Source organism: Pipistrellus hanaki (assembly GCF_964339955.1).
Source record: "Pipistrellus hanaki genome assembly, chromosome: 7".
NCBI classification, from domain to species: domain Eukaryota; kingdom Metazoa; phylum Chordata; class Mammalia; order Chiroptera; family Vespertilionidae; genus Pipistrellus; species Pipistrellus hanaki.
The window spans coordinates 4,936,636-4,955,738 of record NC_140509.1 but is presented as its reverse complement, the minus strand read 5'-3'; the positions used below and the strand labels follow the sequence as shown (position 1 = coordinate 4,955,738).

General features: G+C 46.2%; 2 protein-coding genes across 6 annotated transcripts in view; both read left to right on the top strand.

Moving 5' to 3' along the window:
- The window catches only part of LOC311626179 (DLA class II histocompatibility antigen, DR-1 beta chain-like), a 137,259-nt gene that overhangs the window by 40,103 nt on the left and 78,053 nt on the right, over nucleotides 1-19,103 (top strand). The window lies entirely within an intron of this gene.
- Nucleotides 1-19,103, top strand: part of LOC311626184 (DLA class II histocompatibility antigen, DR-1 beta chain-like) — a 71,230-nt gene that overhangs the window by 13,822 nt on the left and 38,305 nt on the right. Inside the window, exons 1-2 of one of the 2 annotated variants that reach the window (XM_084891229.1) lie at nucleotides 1,988-2,141; nucleotides 8,022-8,230. The exons of the other annotated variant lie outside the window; for it this stretch is intronic. Of the exons in view, the coding sequence (XP_084747355.1) occupies nucleotides 2,042-2,141; nucleotides 8,022-8,230 (309 nt within the window). The 5' untranslated portion in view covers nucleotides 1,988-2,041. Of the gene's footprint in view, nucleotides 1-1,987; nucleotides 2,142-8,021; nucleotides 8,231-19,103 lie in introns of those variants that run through there. 2 annotated transcript variants of the gene reach the window in all.

The window sequence follows — 19,103 nt, the reverse complement described above, 5'->3', positions numbered from 1 at the left end:
ATAATGATAAATGGATCAATCTAACAAAAGGACATAACCTTAGTAAATATCTATGCATTAAACATTAAGAGCACTTAAATACATAAAGCAAATATTTGTAACATAAAGGTAGAGTTGAAAATAATAGCAGGGAACTTTAACACCCCATTTATATCAATGGGTAAATTATTTAAACAGAAAATCAATAAGGAAACAATGGTCTTAAGTGACTCACTAGAATAGATACACTATACAGATACGGAACATTACAGCCAGAATCAGAAGAATATACATTATTTTCAAGCAATGGACCATTTTCCCAGTATAGACCACATGCCAGGTCACAAAAAAGAGTCTCAGTACAATTTTTAAAAATCAAAATCATGTCAAGAATCTTCTCTAATTACAATAGTATGAATCTAAAAATAAATTATAAATAGAAAACTGAAAAAAAAAAACATGTGGAGACAAAACAAAAGATACTAAACAATTATATGGAGGTATAACAGGAATGTGGCATTCTATTAGTTTCAGGTGTGCCACGTAAAGATTGGGTATTTTATCTATTGGAAATGACGCCACAGTCAGTCTGGTTGACAGCTACTTACTAAAATTTCTAGTGATGAGAACGTTTAAGACATGGTTCCCAACATGGGCACACGCTTCACAGGGGGCAATTTTATTTTTATGGGGTGCCAAATTGAGAAAGAGTTGTTAACAGTGAATGTTTTGAACTTCTTATGGTTCTAGAGGCCTCATATACAGTATATAGATAGATATTGTGACAGTTATGCATTTCAAGACTCTATTATATGTTTTGAAACTTTATTTTCTATTTTTTCAATCACCTTATACTATTACTCTTTAACAGTTTATTAGTGACTTCTTCCTCAGTACTTCCACTGTCCTTTCATTCTTTTATTTTTCTCTTTCATGGATGCCATGTGCTAAGCCCTTCTCCAGTGTGTTCCCAGGTTCCCTGAGCTCAGTGACAGCACCAGGACATAAACCTGAAAACCTTTCACTCGGGTTAAAATATTGAACAACTTCCCATTTCCTTCAGTGAGTGACATTCCCCCTGTAAAGAGTCACCAATGATACTCTCCAATCAGCAGCTACCAGCCTGTCAGTCATCAGTTACTAGGGGAACTGCTCCTAAGGTGTCCCCAGATTTACACCTTTCCCAGTATGGAAACACCTGGAAGATCACAGGGGCTCTAACTGTGAGAGGTAAGTCACTTCCCCAAATCTGCACACTCAGTTGTGGTACAACAGAGAACTAAGTCAGTCAGAGACAAACAGTGTCACATGGTCTCCCTCATATGTGGAATCTGATGAACAAAAGAGATCCAGAGACATAGAAGCACAGAACACACTATCAACCTCAGAGGGAAGGCAGGGGAGGGTGCTTAAGTGGGGAAATATCAACAAAGAACTCCTATGTTTGTGCATAACCCATGGACACAGACAATAGTGCGGTGAAGGCCAGGGGCCTGGGTGAGGGCAGGGGAGGCCTAGAAGAGGTCCAAGAGGAATAAGGGGACATACTAGTATGTAATTATTTTAACAATAAAGATTTTTTTTAAAACATAGGACAAAAGTAAAGGCCTCCTAACTTGCAGTCACCTCCCTCACCCTCAGCTCCCAGCACATTCACTCACCCATTTGCAAGCAGCTCTGTCTGCAGAGAGAGACCAATGACCCCCAAAGGCTCCAACTTGTGTGTTCATCACTGACCAGAGCAGAGCTGCCTCACAACAGGGCCCAGCACAGTATTTCTGACACAACCAGACCAAACCTGTAAAGCCTAATCAAAGCAATGCTTTTAATGCAGGAAATTCTAAGTTTCAGAAGAGGACCTTCCTACTGCATCTCTGACCAGCAACTGGTGATGCTATCCACCTCTGATGCTGATTGGCTCTCAGTACTGAGATGACCCAATACAAGAACAAAAGAATGAGTCTCCTAGTTGGTGTTATTGGGGCTGTAGGTGAAGAAAGGTCATAGCCCTCCCTGAGTGACACCTGCCTGCTCCCTGTCCCTGTCCTCTCTGAGCTCTAGCATGGTGTACCTGTGGTTCCCTGGAAGCTCCTGGATGGCCGCTCTGATGGTGATGCTGATGGCACTGAGCCCTCCCCTGACTCGGGCCAGGGACACACCAGGTGAGCTGTTGTAGGTGAGGAAGAAAGGAAATTAGCTAAGTCATCGTGTCCAGGCCATGGCCCTTAGAAAATGGTGGCATTTTCCTCAGAGGCCACCTGCCTTTATCACATGGACCCTGATTCTTTGCATCACAAAAGGGGGCGAGGTGCTGGCCAGTATGAGATGTGCAAGGCCTCCATGTATCTCAGTTGTTCTTCTCCCCTTGCATCCAGTAAACTTTCTGTCCTATGTCAGATTCCATTGGGGTCTTGAGAGGATTGAGAAATAATGATCTCAGACTAATTCCCACCCAGTGCTCCATTTTTTTTTTTTTTTGATTGATTTATACCCAAAGGAAAGTTTCTCTGACATTTTATGGGAGCCAAAAGGAATTAGAGGGTCTCTCTTTAAGGTTCCTATGCTTTGTCATCAGTGATGCAGGTGCCTCTTCTTACTATGTGAGATGTATCAAGGGGCCTCTCCACCCTCTCCTTTCCTTTCTCCTTGAACTCTTTAAGACAGAAAAAAATCAGAGCAATAATTGCTTTAAAAAAAAAAAAATACCCAGGCTTATGGAAGAGAGAGCATGGATTCATCTGACATCAGTTCAAACTGTTTGGAAGCTCTTCCTGTGAAAGTGACATTTGAGACCTGGATGATGAGAGAAGCCACCCTGTGAAGATCTAGGCCCTAAATTCTAGGGGTCAAGTGTCCCAGGGAGAGGAACGGGGAAAGGCCACAATGTGGGAACATGTTTGCCGTGTTAAAGCGGCAGGAAGAAGGCTAGCGTGGCTGTATCACATGAGCAAGCTGGGGAGTGACACTGACATAGGAAGAGTTTGGAGAACACGGAAGGCACATCATATTGGGCCCTAAATGTGGGTAAAAAGTTTGAATTTTATCTGAAGAGACATGTGAGCTGCAAGGAAAGTCCACATATGTTTATTAAAAGCAATAATCCCAGCTTCCAGGTGGAGGTTGGACTGCAGGGCTCACAAAAGGAGGCAGGGCCATGAGGAGCATGGAGGAGCGCCCAGGTGTGGTGCTTGGGCTTCAGTGAGTGTGTGCGGCAGAGGGAGCAGGAAAGGGGAAGTGAGCTGATTTGTGGTAGTTATTTTACCTCTTTTTAGTGAATTAAATGCAGGAAGAGTAAAAATCCCTAAGGATTTCATCTTCAACTTGAGGCCCTGTGCATGAAATTCATGCATGGGTGGCGTCCCTAGGCCTGGCAGGCAACTAGGGTGTATCAGAACTGTCTTGTCTTGTACCGATTAGGGCTGGGCCAGCCACTACCTGCCAGCAGTAGGCTGCCAATTGCAGGATGGGGCCTGAGGGCCTGCTGGCTGCCAGCCAGGGCCTGCTGGACTGGGAAAGGGATGGGATAAGGGACCACAGGAAGTTGGCTGGCCTTGGGATGTTAGCTGTGGGAGTGCACTGATGACCAGGGGGAAGCCCCTGAGTTGAGCATCTGCCCCATGGTGGTCAGTGTGCATCATAGTGACTGCTTGACTGGTCATTGCGGTTGTTTCGGTTTTCTGTTGTAAATGTTGCTTAGCTTTTATATCTACACTAATAAAAGAGAAAGATGCAAATTGACTGTACCTTGGAGATATCCACCAGCCAATCAGGAGTGAGTATGCAAATTGATCCAAGAAAAATGGCAGGTTAATTTGTGTCCACAGGAGCAGAGCATGGGGATGGGGGAGAGGAAGAGACAGGCATTCCATGCTGCCCAAGCCACTCTGGGACTTTTTTAGGGTGGGAAGCTGGTGTCGATAGCCAGGGAAAGAAGGCTCATTCTGCATGAATCTTTGTGCATCAGGCTTCTAGTATAATGATAATTTTATTACACTTGATGGAGCTATTTACTGAGGTAGGAAAGACTGTGTAAGAAGTAATTTGAAGCGGGTGGAGAGGAATAAAGGTTTTCTGTAAGTCATTTGTGTGGAGCTGTCAAGTGGTCAGTTTAATACAACAGCCTGGAGGTCATCAGAGCTGGCCAGGGCAGAAGTTGTTTGCATTTGTGTCATTAACAAATTGCTGTGTTAAATTCCAGGGAAGTGGACAAGATAACAGAGACAGAGAGAGAGAGAGAGAGAGAGAGAGAGAGAGAGAGAGAGAGAGAGAGAGAGAGAGGGCAAAAAGATGTCAAGGGTCGAGCCCAGAGGACCAAGGGCCAATGAGATCAGAGGAGACTGAGGAGGGGTGCAGTGTGTGAGAAAAACCAACAGAAGGTGATGCAGGGCAGTGAGGGAAGTAAATTTTTACAGAAGGAGGGAATGGCCAGGTGTGGGGAGAATTGATAGGAGGCAGGGAAGTGAGGACATGCAGAGCAGCGAGCACTGGGTTTGGTGGGCGTGAAGTTTCCAGTCAGTGGAGTGTATGAGATGGAACCTGATTGAACCGTTTGAAGAGAGGACTGGAGCTGAAGACCTGAGTGATGATTACAGTGACTCTGAACCTCCACCTCAGGGGGACTGTGCGCTGGGCTCAGGGGGTCAGTGGACCTAAAGCATAAGGACAAAGGAGCCTGAAGGGAAGCTGGGGGACGCGAGAACCAGAGCTGCTCAGTCATCAGCAAGGAGCCACTGGGTGACCTTGAAGGCAGAGGTGACTGGTTATGAAAGCCACCATTTCCACAGCCACTGTCATCAGTGACCCAGAACAGACAGCCACCACCTGGTGATGAGGGTGGAGTCATGGACCAGACAAACCTGGTCCCTCCGGTGTGGAGCACCATCACATGGGCAGTTACTATGCACCGGGCCTCCCTGTGAGTGTGTGACTCTCATAACCCTCCCGTCTTCACTGCAGCAAGTACAGATGTAATGACCATGGACTCTGATTCAGAGAGTTCAAGCCACTGACCCAGAGTCACAAGGTTAGTTGTAGAACCAGGTCATATAGTCTAGGCCTCAGAATCTAGAAAGTCCTCTCTTCTATGTCAGCATAGAACTTTCATATTAGGGGCATATTTGTACAGTTATTATTATACAGAGACCAATGTTTCTGTCCTTGTGTTCAAAATGACATTTAGTCATAAAGTTAATTAAAGACAATTGCCAAATGGTGATGAAGACAGTATTTGATGTAGATAGTTAAGGAATAGAAAGATCTTGTGAGCAAGCTATTTATTGAGGTCTTATATGATCAGCACTAGAAAGAATAACTATTTAATTCCATATTTATAATATTCTGTGAGGAATACAGTACCATTAAATCTATTTTGGAGATAAAGAGCAAGGCCCATGGGTGTTACGATCTGACCCAGAGGAAGAGCTAACGCTCTAATGTAGATATCCTCATTCTAGAGCTGGGCTTCTACCCCCAATGTGAGCAGTGGCTTGGCTGAGTCTGACTGGCTGCTGAGATTGCTGATGCTCCCATGTGCCAGCATGTGTCTCAGAGCTGGGGCAGCTGGTGCAAGGATGCTGATTCCAATAGTAGGAGGAACTTACATCCATTTTGCATTTACATCTTGAAAACTTCCATATTGGTTCACACTGTGTTGTGAGCATGTGAGGAACACAGAGAAGTTTACGTGCACTCCTCTGCCTCCGATTCCATCAGCGAGTGGGCTTGTGTTACCAAAGGAAACACAGGATGCCCGATTAAAGCTGAGTTCCAGAGGAAAGGCAATTATTTGTCTGAAACCCAAATGTAACTGGGAATCTTGTATTTGTGTTTGCTTTCTCGGGTGGCCTTTCAGTTGGGCCCCTGGGCATGACCTGATAGTGCCAACCACACCGGCCACAGAGAACAACTCACACATGTTTCTTTTCAACCTTCTCATGTGTCAGGAAGGCGCTAGAGAATTTGTGAAAAGTTAGACAGACCTGGTCTGACCAGAGTGTCCTCCCCTCTGCCATCATTTCTACGTGAAGGTCTCCATCTAAAGCTGGGACCTGCTCCTTTCTGTAACCTGTCTCTGTGAGGGTGTCATCTTAGTTGCTCCCCTCCTGAGGGATCTGCCTGTAGACATGAGAGTCCACATTGGCCAAGGCTGGTAACCTGATGCCTCCTGGTATTACTGGGAGCAGGAGGCAGTTAGAACATGAATTAGTTGGGACTTTGAAATAGAATCAGATGGCTGTGGCTGTAGTTTCTACTGCAGACAAGCAAGGGCCAGGGGCCGAAAGAGTAAGAAAGAAGAAGACAATGTGGAGGATAAATGATGACTTCGTGATTTGGTATCAAGGCAAAGAAACAGGTGGATCTTGATTCTGAACAAATTTATTTTGCTAAAAAAAAAAAAATTACTCTACATTGGTACTAGATTCCTAAAATATGTAAATTCTATGCAAACCAAACCTTTCCACAGATACAATATTGGCTCAATTTTTATTGTCATTCTCAGCTGCTACGTAATCAACAGTTGCTTTCATCTCAGATTTCTCAGAGGGTTCACACAAGCAGAGCTCACCCTGTGAAGGATCACCGCCCTCCCCTACCCCCGGGACATCTGCCACATTTAAGCCATGTTTGGTGTCACACGGGGGTTTCTCTGACAGCTGGTGGGATGCCGTGTGCAGCCCACTGTGTACAGAGCACCCGCCCCACCCACACAGAATCATCTGGCCCAAAGGTCGATAGTGCTGAGGTGGGGAACACTGCTGGCCACGGGCTGTTTCTGAAAATTAGAGACTCACCTTCATACACACGCACCTTCCAGTGCAGGTTTACTTTAGCTCATTTCATTACCAAATAGAACAGCCGGCCAAACAGACAGTCCACTCTTGCTTTCCAGGTGGATCAAGACCCACGGGCCGCTCCAGCCCTTTGAACAAACACACACCAGACAGTTACACAAATTCACCACGTCCTTGTTGAATCTATTCAGTCATTTGAAGTTGAAAACCTTCCTTCTTATCTGCCTTATGCGATGTTAGTCCAAACGCCATGAGTTCTGTCACTGCCTGTCTGCTGACCGTCCACGTCTCTCCTTATGAGTCCCCATCGCGGTGAGCCCTGTTCTCAGGAAGGGCCTCCCGTTCCTGCAGGGACTCCCCCACCAGCGAGGGGGTCAGAGCTCCCATCCATCCCCGGCTCTCTCCACGGCTGTGCTCTGGGTCTCTGTGCCTCCTGGCTGGACATGCAGGAAAGAGAGGGCGCCCTATTGGGATTGGGGTGTAACCCCTGAGCTCCTCAGTACTTTCTGCTACAGGGAGCAGAAGGCCCCTCACTCACCCCCAGGCTCCCAGCACCCCGACTCCTCCAGGCTCTGTCCCCTTTTGCACACTGTCTGGGCTCAGAGCCGGGTCTCTGGTTCCCAGGAGGCCATGGGTTCCCTCAGGCTTTGCAAATGGCAGTGCCTTCCCCTGAAATGTGCCCTCCCCCGCCTCCCCACACACACACCCTTCAGGCCACATCCTGTCACTCAGGTCACTGGCCCCGCCCTGATGGACTGGGATCCTGCTGTCCCTGCTCCAGACCCCCTTCCCTGACATCTCCCTCCTGTGTGACCCGCCTGGAGTTGGTTGTGCCCGCACTTTGATGAATTCTAAGCTCAGAGCGGAGGGTGATGCCTGGTTTTCTGCCTGTACCCCGGGCAGCTGGTCCTGGCATCGGTCCCCTGCCCAGGGGGTGACAGGAGGAGGCGGGTGTGGGGATTGGGAAGGGCTGGGGGTTGGGGTAAGGGGGAGGGGCGTCTAGGAGGAGGCGGTGATTGCACAGGTCCTTGCCCAGCCTGGAGCCCGGAGCCCCGGGGGAAGCCCAGGGGTCCCCAGTGGCTGAGATCCCAGGGGGCTCCCTGCCTGTGGCCTCCCTCCAGCCCTAGAGGAGGGGGGTTGGATGCTTGCAGTGGGGTTCCTGGTCCTGTGTCCACACCCCCTGGGCACCCGGCAATGGGCGGCGGCGCCATAGGCTCTCACTGGCGTGATGGGTCCTTCCTGTCCCCGCAGCACATTTCCTGCATCTGACAACAGCTGAGTGTCATTTCTCCAATGGGACGGAGCGGGTGCGGTACATGGACAGATACATCTACAATGGGCAGGAGGCCCTGCGCTTCGACAGCGACGTGGGGGAGTTCATCGCGCTGACCGAGCTGGGGCAGCATCAGGCCACGCTCTTCAACAGCCGGAAGGACCTCCTGGAGGATAGGCTGGCCGAGGTGGACAAATGCAGAGACAACTAGAGGCTGTTTGATGGATTCCTGGTGCATCGGCAAAGTGAGCCAGGGCGGAGGGGTTAGGGGAAATGGGGGAGGGGGGATGTGCATGCAAGGCTGTGAGGAGCACCATGGGGGGCCTGGGGGCGGCTGAGGGGACCCTGAGGTTCTATCCTGTGTAGGGGTGTTTCCGGGATGCCCATCCGTGTCCAGTCGGGGAGGGTTTGGGGAGCAACAGGGAGGGCGGGAGGTAGGAGCTGTGAGGGAGGAGTAGGTCTGCCTTGGCCAAACCCTCCTCCCTCTCCCCCTGAGCCCTGGAATAGGGGTGCTGGGTGCACAAGCCTCTCCCTGAGGTAGGGTCAGGCTGGGTGTGAGGGCGGGGCCTCGGGCCCCCTGGCCTTTCTGAGCTCCTTTAGTCTGAGTGTCTGTTCCCCTTCGTGCACCTGTGTGGACACAGGGTGATGGGAGCCAGGCTCCACACTGTAGTTTTGTTACTTCATACACTCAGGTGACCTCCACACCGCGCTGGCAGTACTGAAGTAATTACATGTAAACTCCTCAGAGTTGTGGCAGTTTACCTCACATTCTATTTTTTAAATCTTTTTTCAATATTGCCAAATACTCAATTGAAAATTTGTTTATTACTTTTCATTCATCCTTCTTTGATTTCTCAGTTCTGGAACATTTTCCCCGTGATTGTTGGCTAATGGCTGTTCCTGCTCTAGGAATGGCCTATTGTCCGTCAGCCCTGGGTCCGGGCCTTTTCTCAGAGATTTTCCGGGTTCTCTAGGCAGCCAGAGGGACACTTTGCTGACATGGATTCAGCATTTTCTCTAGCTCCTGCCTGTGTTTTCATTCTGTGTTATTACTTTTCATGTTAGGAACTTAAACATCTTTAAGGAAATAAAATGCACTCTAAAGTTACTAGCAATGATTTACCATCAATCTTAAATCTACCCTCTGGGGTGCAGTAAAAATGTCCCCCCACCCCCACTCCCAGGTTACTCCTGTCCTCCTTCTCCTCCTTCTCCTCCTCCTTCTCCCTCCTGCTCATCCTCCTCCCCCTCCTCCTTCTCCTCCTCCTCCTTCTCTACCTCATCCTTCTCCAAATGTGTATTTATTGAGCTTGGTCTTGTTACAGAATACCGAAGAAGAATAAAGCAATACTTAGAGAAATGGAGTTACATTTATTACACGCGGGTCCAGAGGAAAATGTATCTCAAATTCTGGGCCCCAACATTCAGGAATTCTCCAAATTTATATGATTTTACCTTTTTTGTCTCCCCAATATGGAGTGTTTCCGGCCCCCTTATGCAAGTTCTTAAAGAGCCCATGTGTACTGGGGCCTTGAGACCTCAACCAGAGGCCTGGCCTGGCTCCAGCACTGATCACTTTGTCTGGGGAAGGTTAAATCTACAGAAGCCAAATAGCAGGGTTAAAATTTCAAACAGCAGTTTTCATACAAGATGGATGTTTCATTCCCCACTGGTTTTGTGTACATAAGTCAAATCATTGACTCTTAGTTAATGTAGTTATATTTACCCCTGAGGACTATAATCTTACATTTCTGCCTAATAAAGTTAGGGGGCCTGCTTATAAGATAAGGGCCTGGAATTAGGGCCAGGAGTAATCTTTAGAGAGTTGGAAGAGTCCTGGACTCTCAATTTTTCCTGGTCTGTCTTAAGCCAGGTGAGATGAAGCCACATTGGGATTTCGTTGACCTTGACTCCCGTGGATGTGGTCCTTTCCAGGTAGGAGTCAGTCCTTGGGTGGCAAATACTTTTACCCAAACAGTCACCAGGGTGAAAGGGATGAACTAGATCAGAAGTTGGTTCAGGCAGAGCTTCTCAGATGCTTCCTGGGTAGACTGTAAAGCCTGTAAGAACTTGAATAAAGACTGGTTATGGATTTTGTTTTCCTAGACTGGGTAGGTCAGGATCTGGAAGAGTCATTAGAATCTGTAGAGGACCCACTGACTTTAGGGAAGCCTCCTGGCCAGTGTCATCTGTGGCCCGGTTCCCTCTTGTGGAGTACCCTTACCTTGTAAAAAGCACTATGTACATAAGCCATTGTAAATGCGTACCTGCTATCAGTATAAATTGTTACTGATTTTTCTTTTGTCCACTGGAGAGCCTGAAACTGGGTGACTCAAGTGTTTGACATCCAGTGCTCCAGTGTGCTCCAGAGTAAAGCCTCAGCTTCATGTGGGGCAATTAGGATTAGTTACTGCCCTAGGGTTAACTTATATGCTTTTTCTATAAGCTTAGCTGTGACTGCTACCTCCTAGAGGCAAGAAGGTCACCCAAATGCAAAGGGGTCAAGTCTTTTGGTCAAATAGGCTACTGGCCTTCTCTAAGGGCTGAGACTTTGGGTGAATACCTCTTTGGCTATGCCCCTTGTCTCACATACGTAGAGGTGGAAAGACTTAGTTACATCTGGTAGCACTAATTGGTCAATCACCCCTGCTCTGCTCATGTAAGTCTAACTGCCTAATATATCACCTCAAGGATCCTGGCTCTAAATTTTTTTTAGGGAAAATAGACATTGAATTATTTGTGTAGCTGCTTCATGCTGAGGAAGGACGGAGTTTTCTCTCAGAGCCAAGAGATTCTTGCTGTCCATCACAGGGACGATGAGGCTTGTGATCTGGCAGAGACAAACTGTAACAAATGGTCCAGTGAAAGGGAAAGAAAACATTTCAGTTTTAATGACCTCTACTGAAATAGAATTTCCCCCCTCAAAATTACCTCTATGTTTATCAAAAGAGTCAGATAAAGACTAATTTACCTATTGTATTTAATTTGGCCTAATTGTTTGCATAAACACAACAAGAATGGTAACTGGAATATGTAGGAGAAACCAAGATGGTGGCATAGATAAGCAACTGGTCTGCTGCTCGCGCAACAATTTGAAAGATTAAAACTAATACAAGGGACATCTATCATCCAAAACCACGGGAGGGCTGGCTGAAGGAGAAAGGAGCTCAAGGGCTGAAAAGCTGAGGAGCCGAGGGTACGGAGGCACGTGAATCGGGCTGGTGGAGGGCGACTGGGCACACGGCTTTTCTTTTCAACCAACAAGGAAACAAGCTCCTGATCACTTTGAAATCTACTTTCTGGCGTCACGTGGGGGACCCAGACGACTACGGGGAGAAGCTGGTCTGTCTGCCATCAGGACAAAAGTGAGGGCAACTCTTGCAGAGTTAGGCGCAGCAATCATTGTTTACTGGGCTGGATCACAGGGAAGCTGGGGACTTAGAAACACAGAAGGGCAGGGACTGCTGATGGCAGACATCACTGATAGCCACGCCCCAACCTAGTGAGGTCCTGAGACCCCGCCCCCTGAGGCCCCGCCCCGCCCGCAGATTCTATAGACCTACACAGGCACCACAAAGCTACTTTTACATATGAATAGCCCGTATTGAGGCAGCTTAACCATATATGAACTGCAGCTCCAGCAAGTAAACCGCCAAATCCCAAGCAAACAGGAAAAAACTGTAGTTCTCACTGTAGCTCTTGCAGGGCGGCTTCAGACAGTAACTAAACTGAATCCCATTGGAGATCCAGAAGCCAGTGTTCCTAGTGGTCAATTTCAAGCACTCACACCCATAAGTGACACATTCGGGAGACAGGCTCAGTGAGCACCAAAGCCCCACTGGAGCAAACCGTGTCTCCAGTGCAGCAGTTCTTCCTTTATAGACAGAGCGGGTCCTCACAGACAATTGGCCTGGAGATCAATTCCTCCCAGAGTACCAACAGCAAACAAGGCTTAATTACACCAAGACTTTGCACTCAGCCCCCAAAGGGATATAACAAGAGCGACCACTCCAGGTGATTGGGGAAGCTGATAGGTCACCTACCACACAAAGCCACTCTATCAACACAGGGAGGAGACACAGAAACATGTCACGAATGGGAGAGATGGAGGAAAGTAAACTACTGGACGACACAGAATTCAGAATCACATTTATAAGATTACTCAAGAATCTTCTAAAAACCTTTGAGAAACTTGATGAGACCTCCAAGAATCTTGGTGAGACCTTCAAGGACCTTAAAGAGAATACCAAAAAAATGGAAAAGGACCAGTCAGAAATGAAGCATACATTGTCTGAAATACTGAAACTCAACTATAGATCAACGTACCCCAAGAATCAAACCAAAGACCTGGAATATAGGGAAGAAAAAATCACCCAACCAGAGAGGCAGAAAGAAAGAAGAATCCAAAAGTGTGAGGATAGTGTAAAGAGCCTTCGGGACTGCTTAAAATATACCAACATCCGGATTTTGGGGGTGCCAGAGGAGAGTGAGCAGGATATTGAAGGACTATTGAAAGATATAATGACAGAAAACTTTCCCTACCTGAAAAAGAAATAGACTTACAAGTTCAGGAAGCATACAGAACCCCAAACAAGAGGAATCCAAAGAGGAACACACCAAGACACATTATAATTAAAATGCCAGGGCAAAAGACAAAGAGAGAATCTTACAGGCAGCAAGAGAAAAACAGCTAGTTACCTACAAGGGAGTACCCATACGACTGTCAGCTGATTTCTCAACAGAAACTATACAGGCCAGAAAAGAGTGGCAAGAAATATTCAAAATGATGAACAATAAGAACCTACAACAAAGATTACTCTACCCAGCAAAGCTATCATTCAGAATTGAAGGTCAGATAAAGAGCTTCACAGACAAGAAAAAGTTAAAGGAGTTCATCAATACCAAATCAGGATTATATGAAATGCTGAAGGTTATTCTTTAAGGAGAAGAAGAAGAAGAAAAGTAAAGGTAAAAATTATGAACAACAAAAAGACATAAAATACATATCTACCAACAAGTGAATCTAAAAATCAAGTGAATAAAAAATTTGAAGAACAAAATGTTCTGGTGAACATAAAAGAATCAGGGACATAGAAAAGGATTGGACTAACAATTCTCAGGGGGAAGGGAGTCTGAGGGGTGAGGGAAGAGATTGGACAAAAAGATTACACCTATGGATAAAGGCAGGGCATGGCCGAAACCGGTTTGGATCAATGGATAGAGCATCGGCTTGGGGACTGAAGGGTCCCGGGTTCGATTCCAGTCAAGGGCATGTACCTTGGTTGCGGGCATATCCCCAGTAGAGGGTGTGCAAGAGGCAGCTTATCGATGACTCTCTCTCATTGATGTTTCTAACTCTGTACCTCTCTCCCTTCCTCTCTGTACAAAATCTATAAAATATATATTTTTTTAAAAGGCAGGGCATGGGGTGGAGTTGGGAATAAGGTGGAGGGGAGCTATGGGGGAAGAGGGGAGAAAGAGGAACACCTGTAATAATCTGAACAATAAATATTTATTATTAAAAATTTAAAAAATTGAAAAAAGTATGGTAACTGATTACTTTTGCTGGAATTTCATGTTTGAATTTTATTGTGCCCGATAGGGCCAGGAAGCCAAGCCATCCAGCTGCTGTCAGCCCTGCCTGTAGTATCTGCTGAGTTAGGTGAATTCCTCACCTATAGCAATTCCACCTGGGCCCATGCCCTAGGTTTTAATGCCTATCTCAGTAGCCCTCCTACTCGTCATGGCCTAGAGTATGTGGAATTCCACAGGGACACAGAGTTGTTCTCCCCTTCTACTTTGACCAACCACCAGTGATGGTAGGGTAGGAGCCTAATGCTCCAGCACCAGTCATTTTCAGGGCTACCAAGCAGGATACCATGCTTTCCCTTGGCACTCTTTTTTTTTTTTTTTAATAAATCTTTATTGTTCATATCATTACATATGTTCCTCATTTTTCCCCCTCCATTGCTCCCCTCTACCAGGTTCCCACCCCACCCTCTGCCCTTTCCCCACCCCCCATTGTCCTCATCCATAGGTGCACAGTTTTTGTTCAGTCTCTTCCCACACCTCCACTCTCCTTTTCCCCGAGAATCGTAAGTCCACTCCCCGTCCATACCTCTGATTCTATTATATTCACTAGTTAATATTGTTCATCAGATTTTTTAATTCCCTTGACTTTTAGATTCACTTGTTGATAGTTACATATTTGTTGTTCATAATTTTTATCTTTATTTTCTTCCTCTTCCTAAAGAACTCTCTTCAGCAATTCATATAATTCTGGTTTGGCGGTGATGAACTCCTTTACTTTTTTTTATTTGTGAAGCTCTTTATCTGGCCTTCGATTCTGAGTGATAGCTTTGCTCGGTAGAGTATTTTGGGCTGTAGGTTCTTGCTATTCATCACCTTGAATATTTCTTGCCATTCCCGTCTGGCTTGCTTGGTTTCTGTTGAGAAATCAGCTGACAATCGTTTGGGTGCTCCTTTATACGTAACTACCTGCTTTCTCTTGCTTCTTTTAATATTCTCTCTTTGTCTTTTGCTCTTGGAATTTTAATTATGATATGTCTTGGTGTGTTCCTCTTTGGATTCCTTTTGTTTGGGATTCTGTGCGCTTCCTGGACTAGTAAGTCTATTTCTTTCACCGGGTGGGGGAAGTTTTCTGTCACTATTTCTCTCAATATGTTTTCGGTATCTTGCTCTCTCTCATCTTCTGGGACCCCCATAAATCTGATGTTGGTTTGCTTGAAGTTGTCCCAGAGGTTTCTTACACTATCTTCAACTGTCTGGATTCTCTTGCCTTCTTGCTTTTGTGTTCCAAACTTTGACTTGATTCTTGCAATCTTCCATTCTGTTTTTAGGACTCTGTATAATATTTTTTATTTCAGACAATGTATTCTTTATTTCTAGTTGATCCCTTTTCATAACCTCATAAGTCTCTTTGTTTGTTTGTTTGTTTGTTTAATTTTTTAAAAAATATTTTATTGATTTTTTTACAGAGAGGAAGAGAGAGGGATATAGAGTTAGAAACATCAATGAGAAAGAATCATCGATCAGCTGCCTCCTGCATACCCCCTATTGGGGATGTGCCCACAACCAAGGTACATGCCCTTGACCGGAATCGAACCTGGAACCTTTCAGTCCGCAGGCGGATGCTCTATCCACTGAGCCAAACTGGTTTCGGCAGGTCTTGTTTATTTTATCGCCTTTTCTAGGAAATTCTTGAAAAACCTTATAACCATGACTTTGAACTCTATATCCAGTTGCTTGTTGTCCTCCATTTCTTTCCTTTGCGATCTGTTTCCTTGTCTCGGCATTTTCACTGCTTCCCTGAGTTGGTAGGGTGGCTTTGTGTGTTAAGATGTACTATATGGTTCAGTGGGTCAGCCTCCCAGTTATCTGAGGTAGACACTCTTGGTGTACCCCTTTATGGACTGTGTGTACAGCCTTTTGTAGTTAAGTCTTAATTGTTGTTGGTATCACTGGGAGGAACTTACCTCCAGGCCAATTGGCTGTGAGGATCAGCGGTGTCTATGCTGGGAGACAGCCTTATTCGACTAGACTTGGGAAATTGCAAATGCCTCTGTGCTCAGCTTGGATGGGGCGGAGTTTCAGGGTGGAGCCTACAGCCTTGGATTTCTGTCAGCCCCACCCTATGAGGTTCCTGAGTCTCAGTGTTCCTCAGTGTCCTTCTGTACTCGCTGCAGACACCTCTGAGAAAAAGATGCCCTCGAGTTTTGCCCACTACCAGACAGTCTAGTCTCTCCCCCAATGAGCCCGGAACTAGGGTTCAGTGCAGTTGTAAGTGGGGTTAAGGGCAGTCTGGAGCTTATGTCTCCTTCCCACTAGGGCAATCCAGTAGCACAGTCAACAGTCTGTCCTCTGCGTGCAACATGTGGGCCTCCGGGACTCTGCCTTTTGCCGCTCCACTGAGTTTCTGCCTTACAGCCCAGATTCCCTCTGTATGAGCGTGGGACCCCAGGGTCTGGTCTAGAACTGGGGTTTACTGCAGTTGGAACTGGGGCTCAGCACAGTCTGGAGCTTTTGTCTCCTTCTCGCTAGGGCAATCTACCCTGTTTCCCCGCAAATAAGACAGTGTCTTATATTAACTTTTTCTCCCAAAGTTGTGGCTAGGTCTTATTTTCAGGGGATGTCTTATCTTTCCATATTCTAGGTCTTATTTTCGGAGAAACATGGTAGCAGCTCAGTCAACAGTCTGTTCTCTGCGCGTATTAACGTGCACACCTCCAGGACTCTGCCTTTTGCTGGTCCCCTGAGTTTCCACCTTACAGCCCAGATTCCCTCTGTATGAGCTGGGACCCCAGGGTCTCGCCCAGAACTGGGGTTCAGTTCAGTTCAGTCAGAACTGGGGTTCATCGCAGTTCAGAGCTTTTATCTCCTTCCCGATAGGGAACGCCAGCCAGGCACTCAGCCGCCCCTCCTCTCTGGCTCCATCCTCTCCCCATGTGCACTCTGTGTCTCTCTGTATCTTAGGCTTTTACAGCTCCTCTGACTTTCCTTCTGGTTTTCTCTTTCCTTCTAGCTGTAGAATTTCCAGTCAGTCAACTTTCCCATAGTTCTGGATAATGTCCACTTTATATTTTAGTTGTATTTTTTTGAAATTGTTGTGTGAGGCTGCAGTTAGGCGTTTACCTATGTCGCCATCTTGGTTTCTCCATATTGGTATCTGCCCTCCCTTGGCACTCTTACTGGCTTCAAGTCTTCAGAGTCCAGACAGGGTTCTTTAAAACAGGACACTCATGTCTAAGTTTCTGGTCAATAAAACCACTATTAGAAACCAGTCTTATTGAATTTCTGCAGAGAAATGTATTGCCATGATTTATTATACAATTTCAGAGGAATTGTATAAGGAGAAAAATATACTGACCTTCTTTAAGATCTTCTGATTTTCCTTATCAGTCCTTTCTATGGACTCTTCAGAGTAATATAACTGTCCTCAAATGACAAGGGGAAATTCAAAATGTGTCTGTATTTAAGTAGACAATTATAGCTGTCCTTGTAGTAAGGTTACCCCTATTTGACTTGTCCTTAAAATTCCATATGATCTCTGGGAGGGGTCCATGCCCTCTGAGAATGGACAAAGGGAGCTTTTTTGCTTTACAGGGTCTCATATGTCACAGGACCTCATGGGGTCTATAATTCCTGTAACAAAGGGCTGGTACTCATTACCTCCTTCTGTTCCAAACAGGCCTTCCCCGGTTCCTAAAGTTGAGGTTTTTGCCATACCTGACATGGGCATGGTCACACAAGCCTGCAAGACAGTATATAGGCTGCCAACTGTCTTTCAATAGAGACCAAAACCAGATGGGAATTTTCCTTGCCCATTTGGGCACCTGCCCTTTAGGAAACTGCATTCAAATCTATAAGGTTAATGCAATATTATTAACACAATAAAGTATAATATTGGCACTGTGGCCACCTTAGGTAGCCAAATTTTCTGCTACCATATATGACACATGGTAGGGCTATATAAATATCTTAGGGAGGTGATTAAAGTCTATTCTTAACTTTCCCACACAAAGCAAAATTGTCCTTGTCTTTCTGGAGACATGTCCATGAAGACGCAGGCATTATCTAAGTCTATTATACAGTTTCTGCAGGCCACTGTCAGGGCTGTGCATGGTGGCCAGTTCTTTCTATCCACAATCACAGCCTGTCTAATTTCCCTAAAATTTATTCTGGCACAGGAGAAAGTTGTTTTGCTATAAACAGGAAGCTTAACCCTATATAACTGGGCTTGGACATCTGCTTAGAAACCCATAATCTGTAAGTTTAATATGAGGCCTTAGGTCCTTCTCCCAATAGGGTCTCTGCCATCTCTCAGTCAGACTCCTCCTCTCTTGGAGATTCTCAAAGTCCCGAAGGCTCCCAGTCCAGGGAAAGTGCCTTTTCTTTGCTCTTTGACTTTAAGCTTCCACTCTACAATAGCCAGAGGTGTAGCTAGACACTTCTATGGCAGTGGCTTGGGTGTTGGGCCCCCTTGCCTTCCTGCCAGTCCCCTTCGTGAGTCCCAGCCCCAGGCCAAAAGGACTCTGCCAAGGGAATGACTGGAAGGGGATCTCAGCCCCTCCTCTTCCAGCAGCAACAGGTACTGAACCCTCTCAGTACATTTGCAAACAGGGAGCTTTCAGTAGCTCTATCTGCTGCTTTCACAAATCCGGGCCACTGCAGGCAGCTCAGGCATCCAGTCGCCCTTACCCCCTTCTTTCATCTGGCACTTGGGGGATGAGTCTGCCTAGCAACCAGTTTTAAATCACCAGGGCAGCTAGAAGTTCTGATAAGACACCTAGGCCAGCAGAGCAGTCTGAAGCCAGTAAAAATAAACAAAACCCTATCTCTCCCAGATTCATAATTAGCTGCTGACATCCCCCTCCCTTTCTCTGCATTAACCATTTACTCTGTCCTTAGCAGGGGAAATTAGGCAACTGGTCTGAGATCCTGTATAACCAGGTTTTTTACATTTAAGGATATTTTTTTTCTCATTCAAAACTGTAATTGTTGGTTTTCCTCATAGATTTTTACTCTAAGCCCCTAGACTCCTAGAGGATCTTAAATCCACCTCCCTTGCCACTCTTGAGTTCTCCGACCACCCCCTGCCCACCCTGTCCCGTCCCCCAGACCAGTTAGTTGTCTCCCTTTCCGATTGTGAGTCAGAGGAAGACAATTTCTACAGGGGGCGAAATAGGAACAGTGGGAGTTTCAGAGCAAACTACAGACTGCCGCTGTAGTAGTCCTCCCTTTCGAAGGCTGAGTGTTGACCTGTGGAAAAATGACTGTTAGTCAACCTGGAAAGATAGGGAGGAGGAAGATAAGGGTGTGTAGGGAGATTTCTTGCCAGCTGAAAGAATGGATGGCCTCCTGAAAGAAAAGATCTTTAATCCAGTTACAGAAGCTATTAGAATTGGGGGTCCATAGATAGTTAATAATAACTTCAGCCTTAGTTCCACGTTGGACTGTGATGTCACAGGCAGGGACAGGGCCTGTAAATCTCTCCGCCTTGTGGAGGTGTAAATCCCTGAAAGTCTCTGATGACCAAAAGA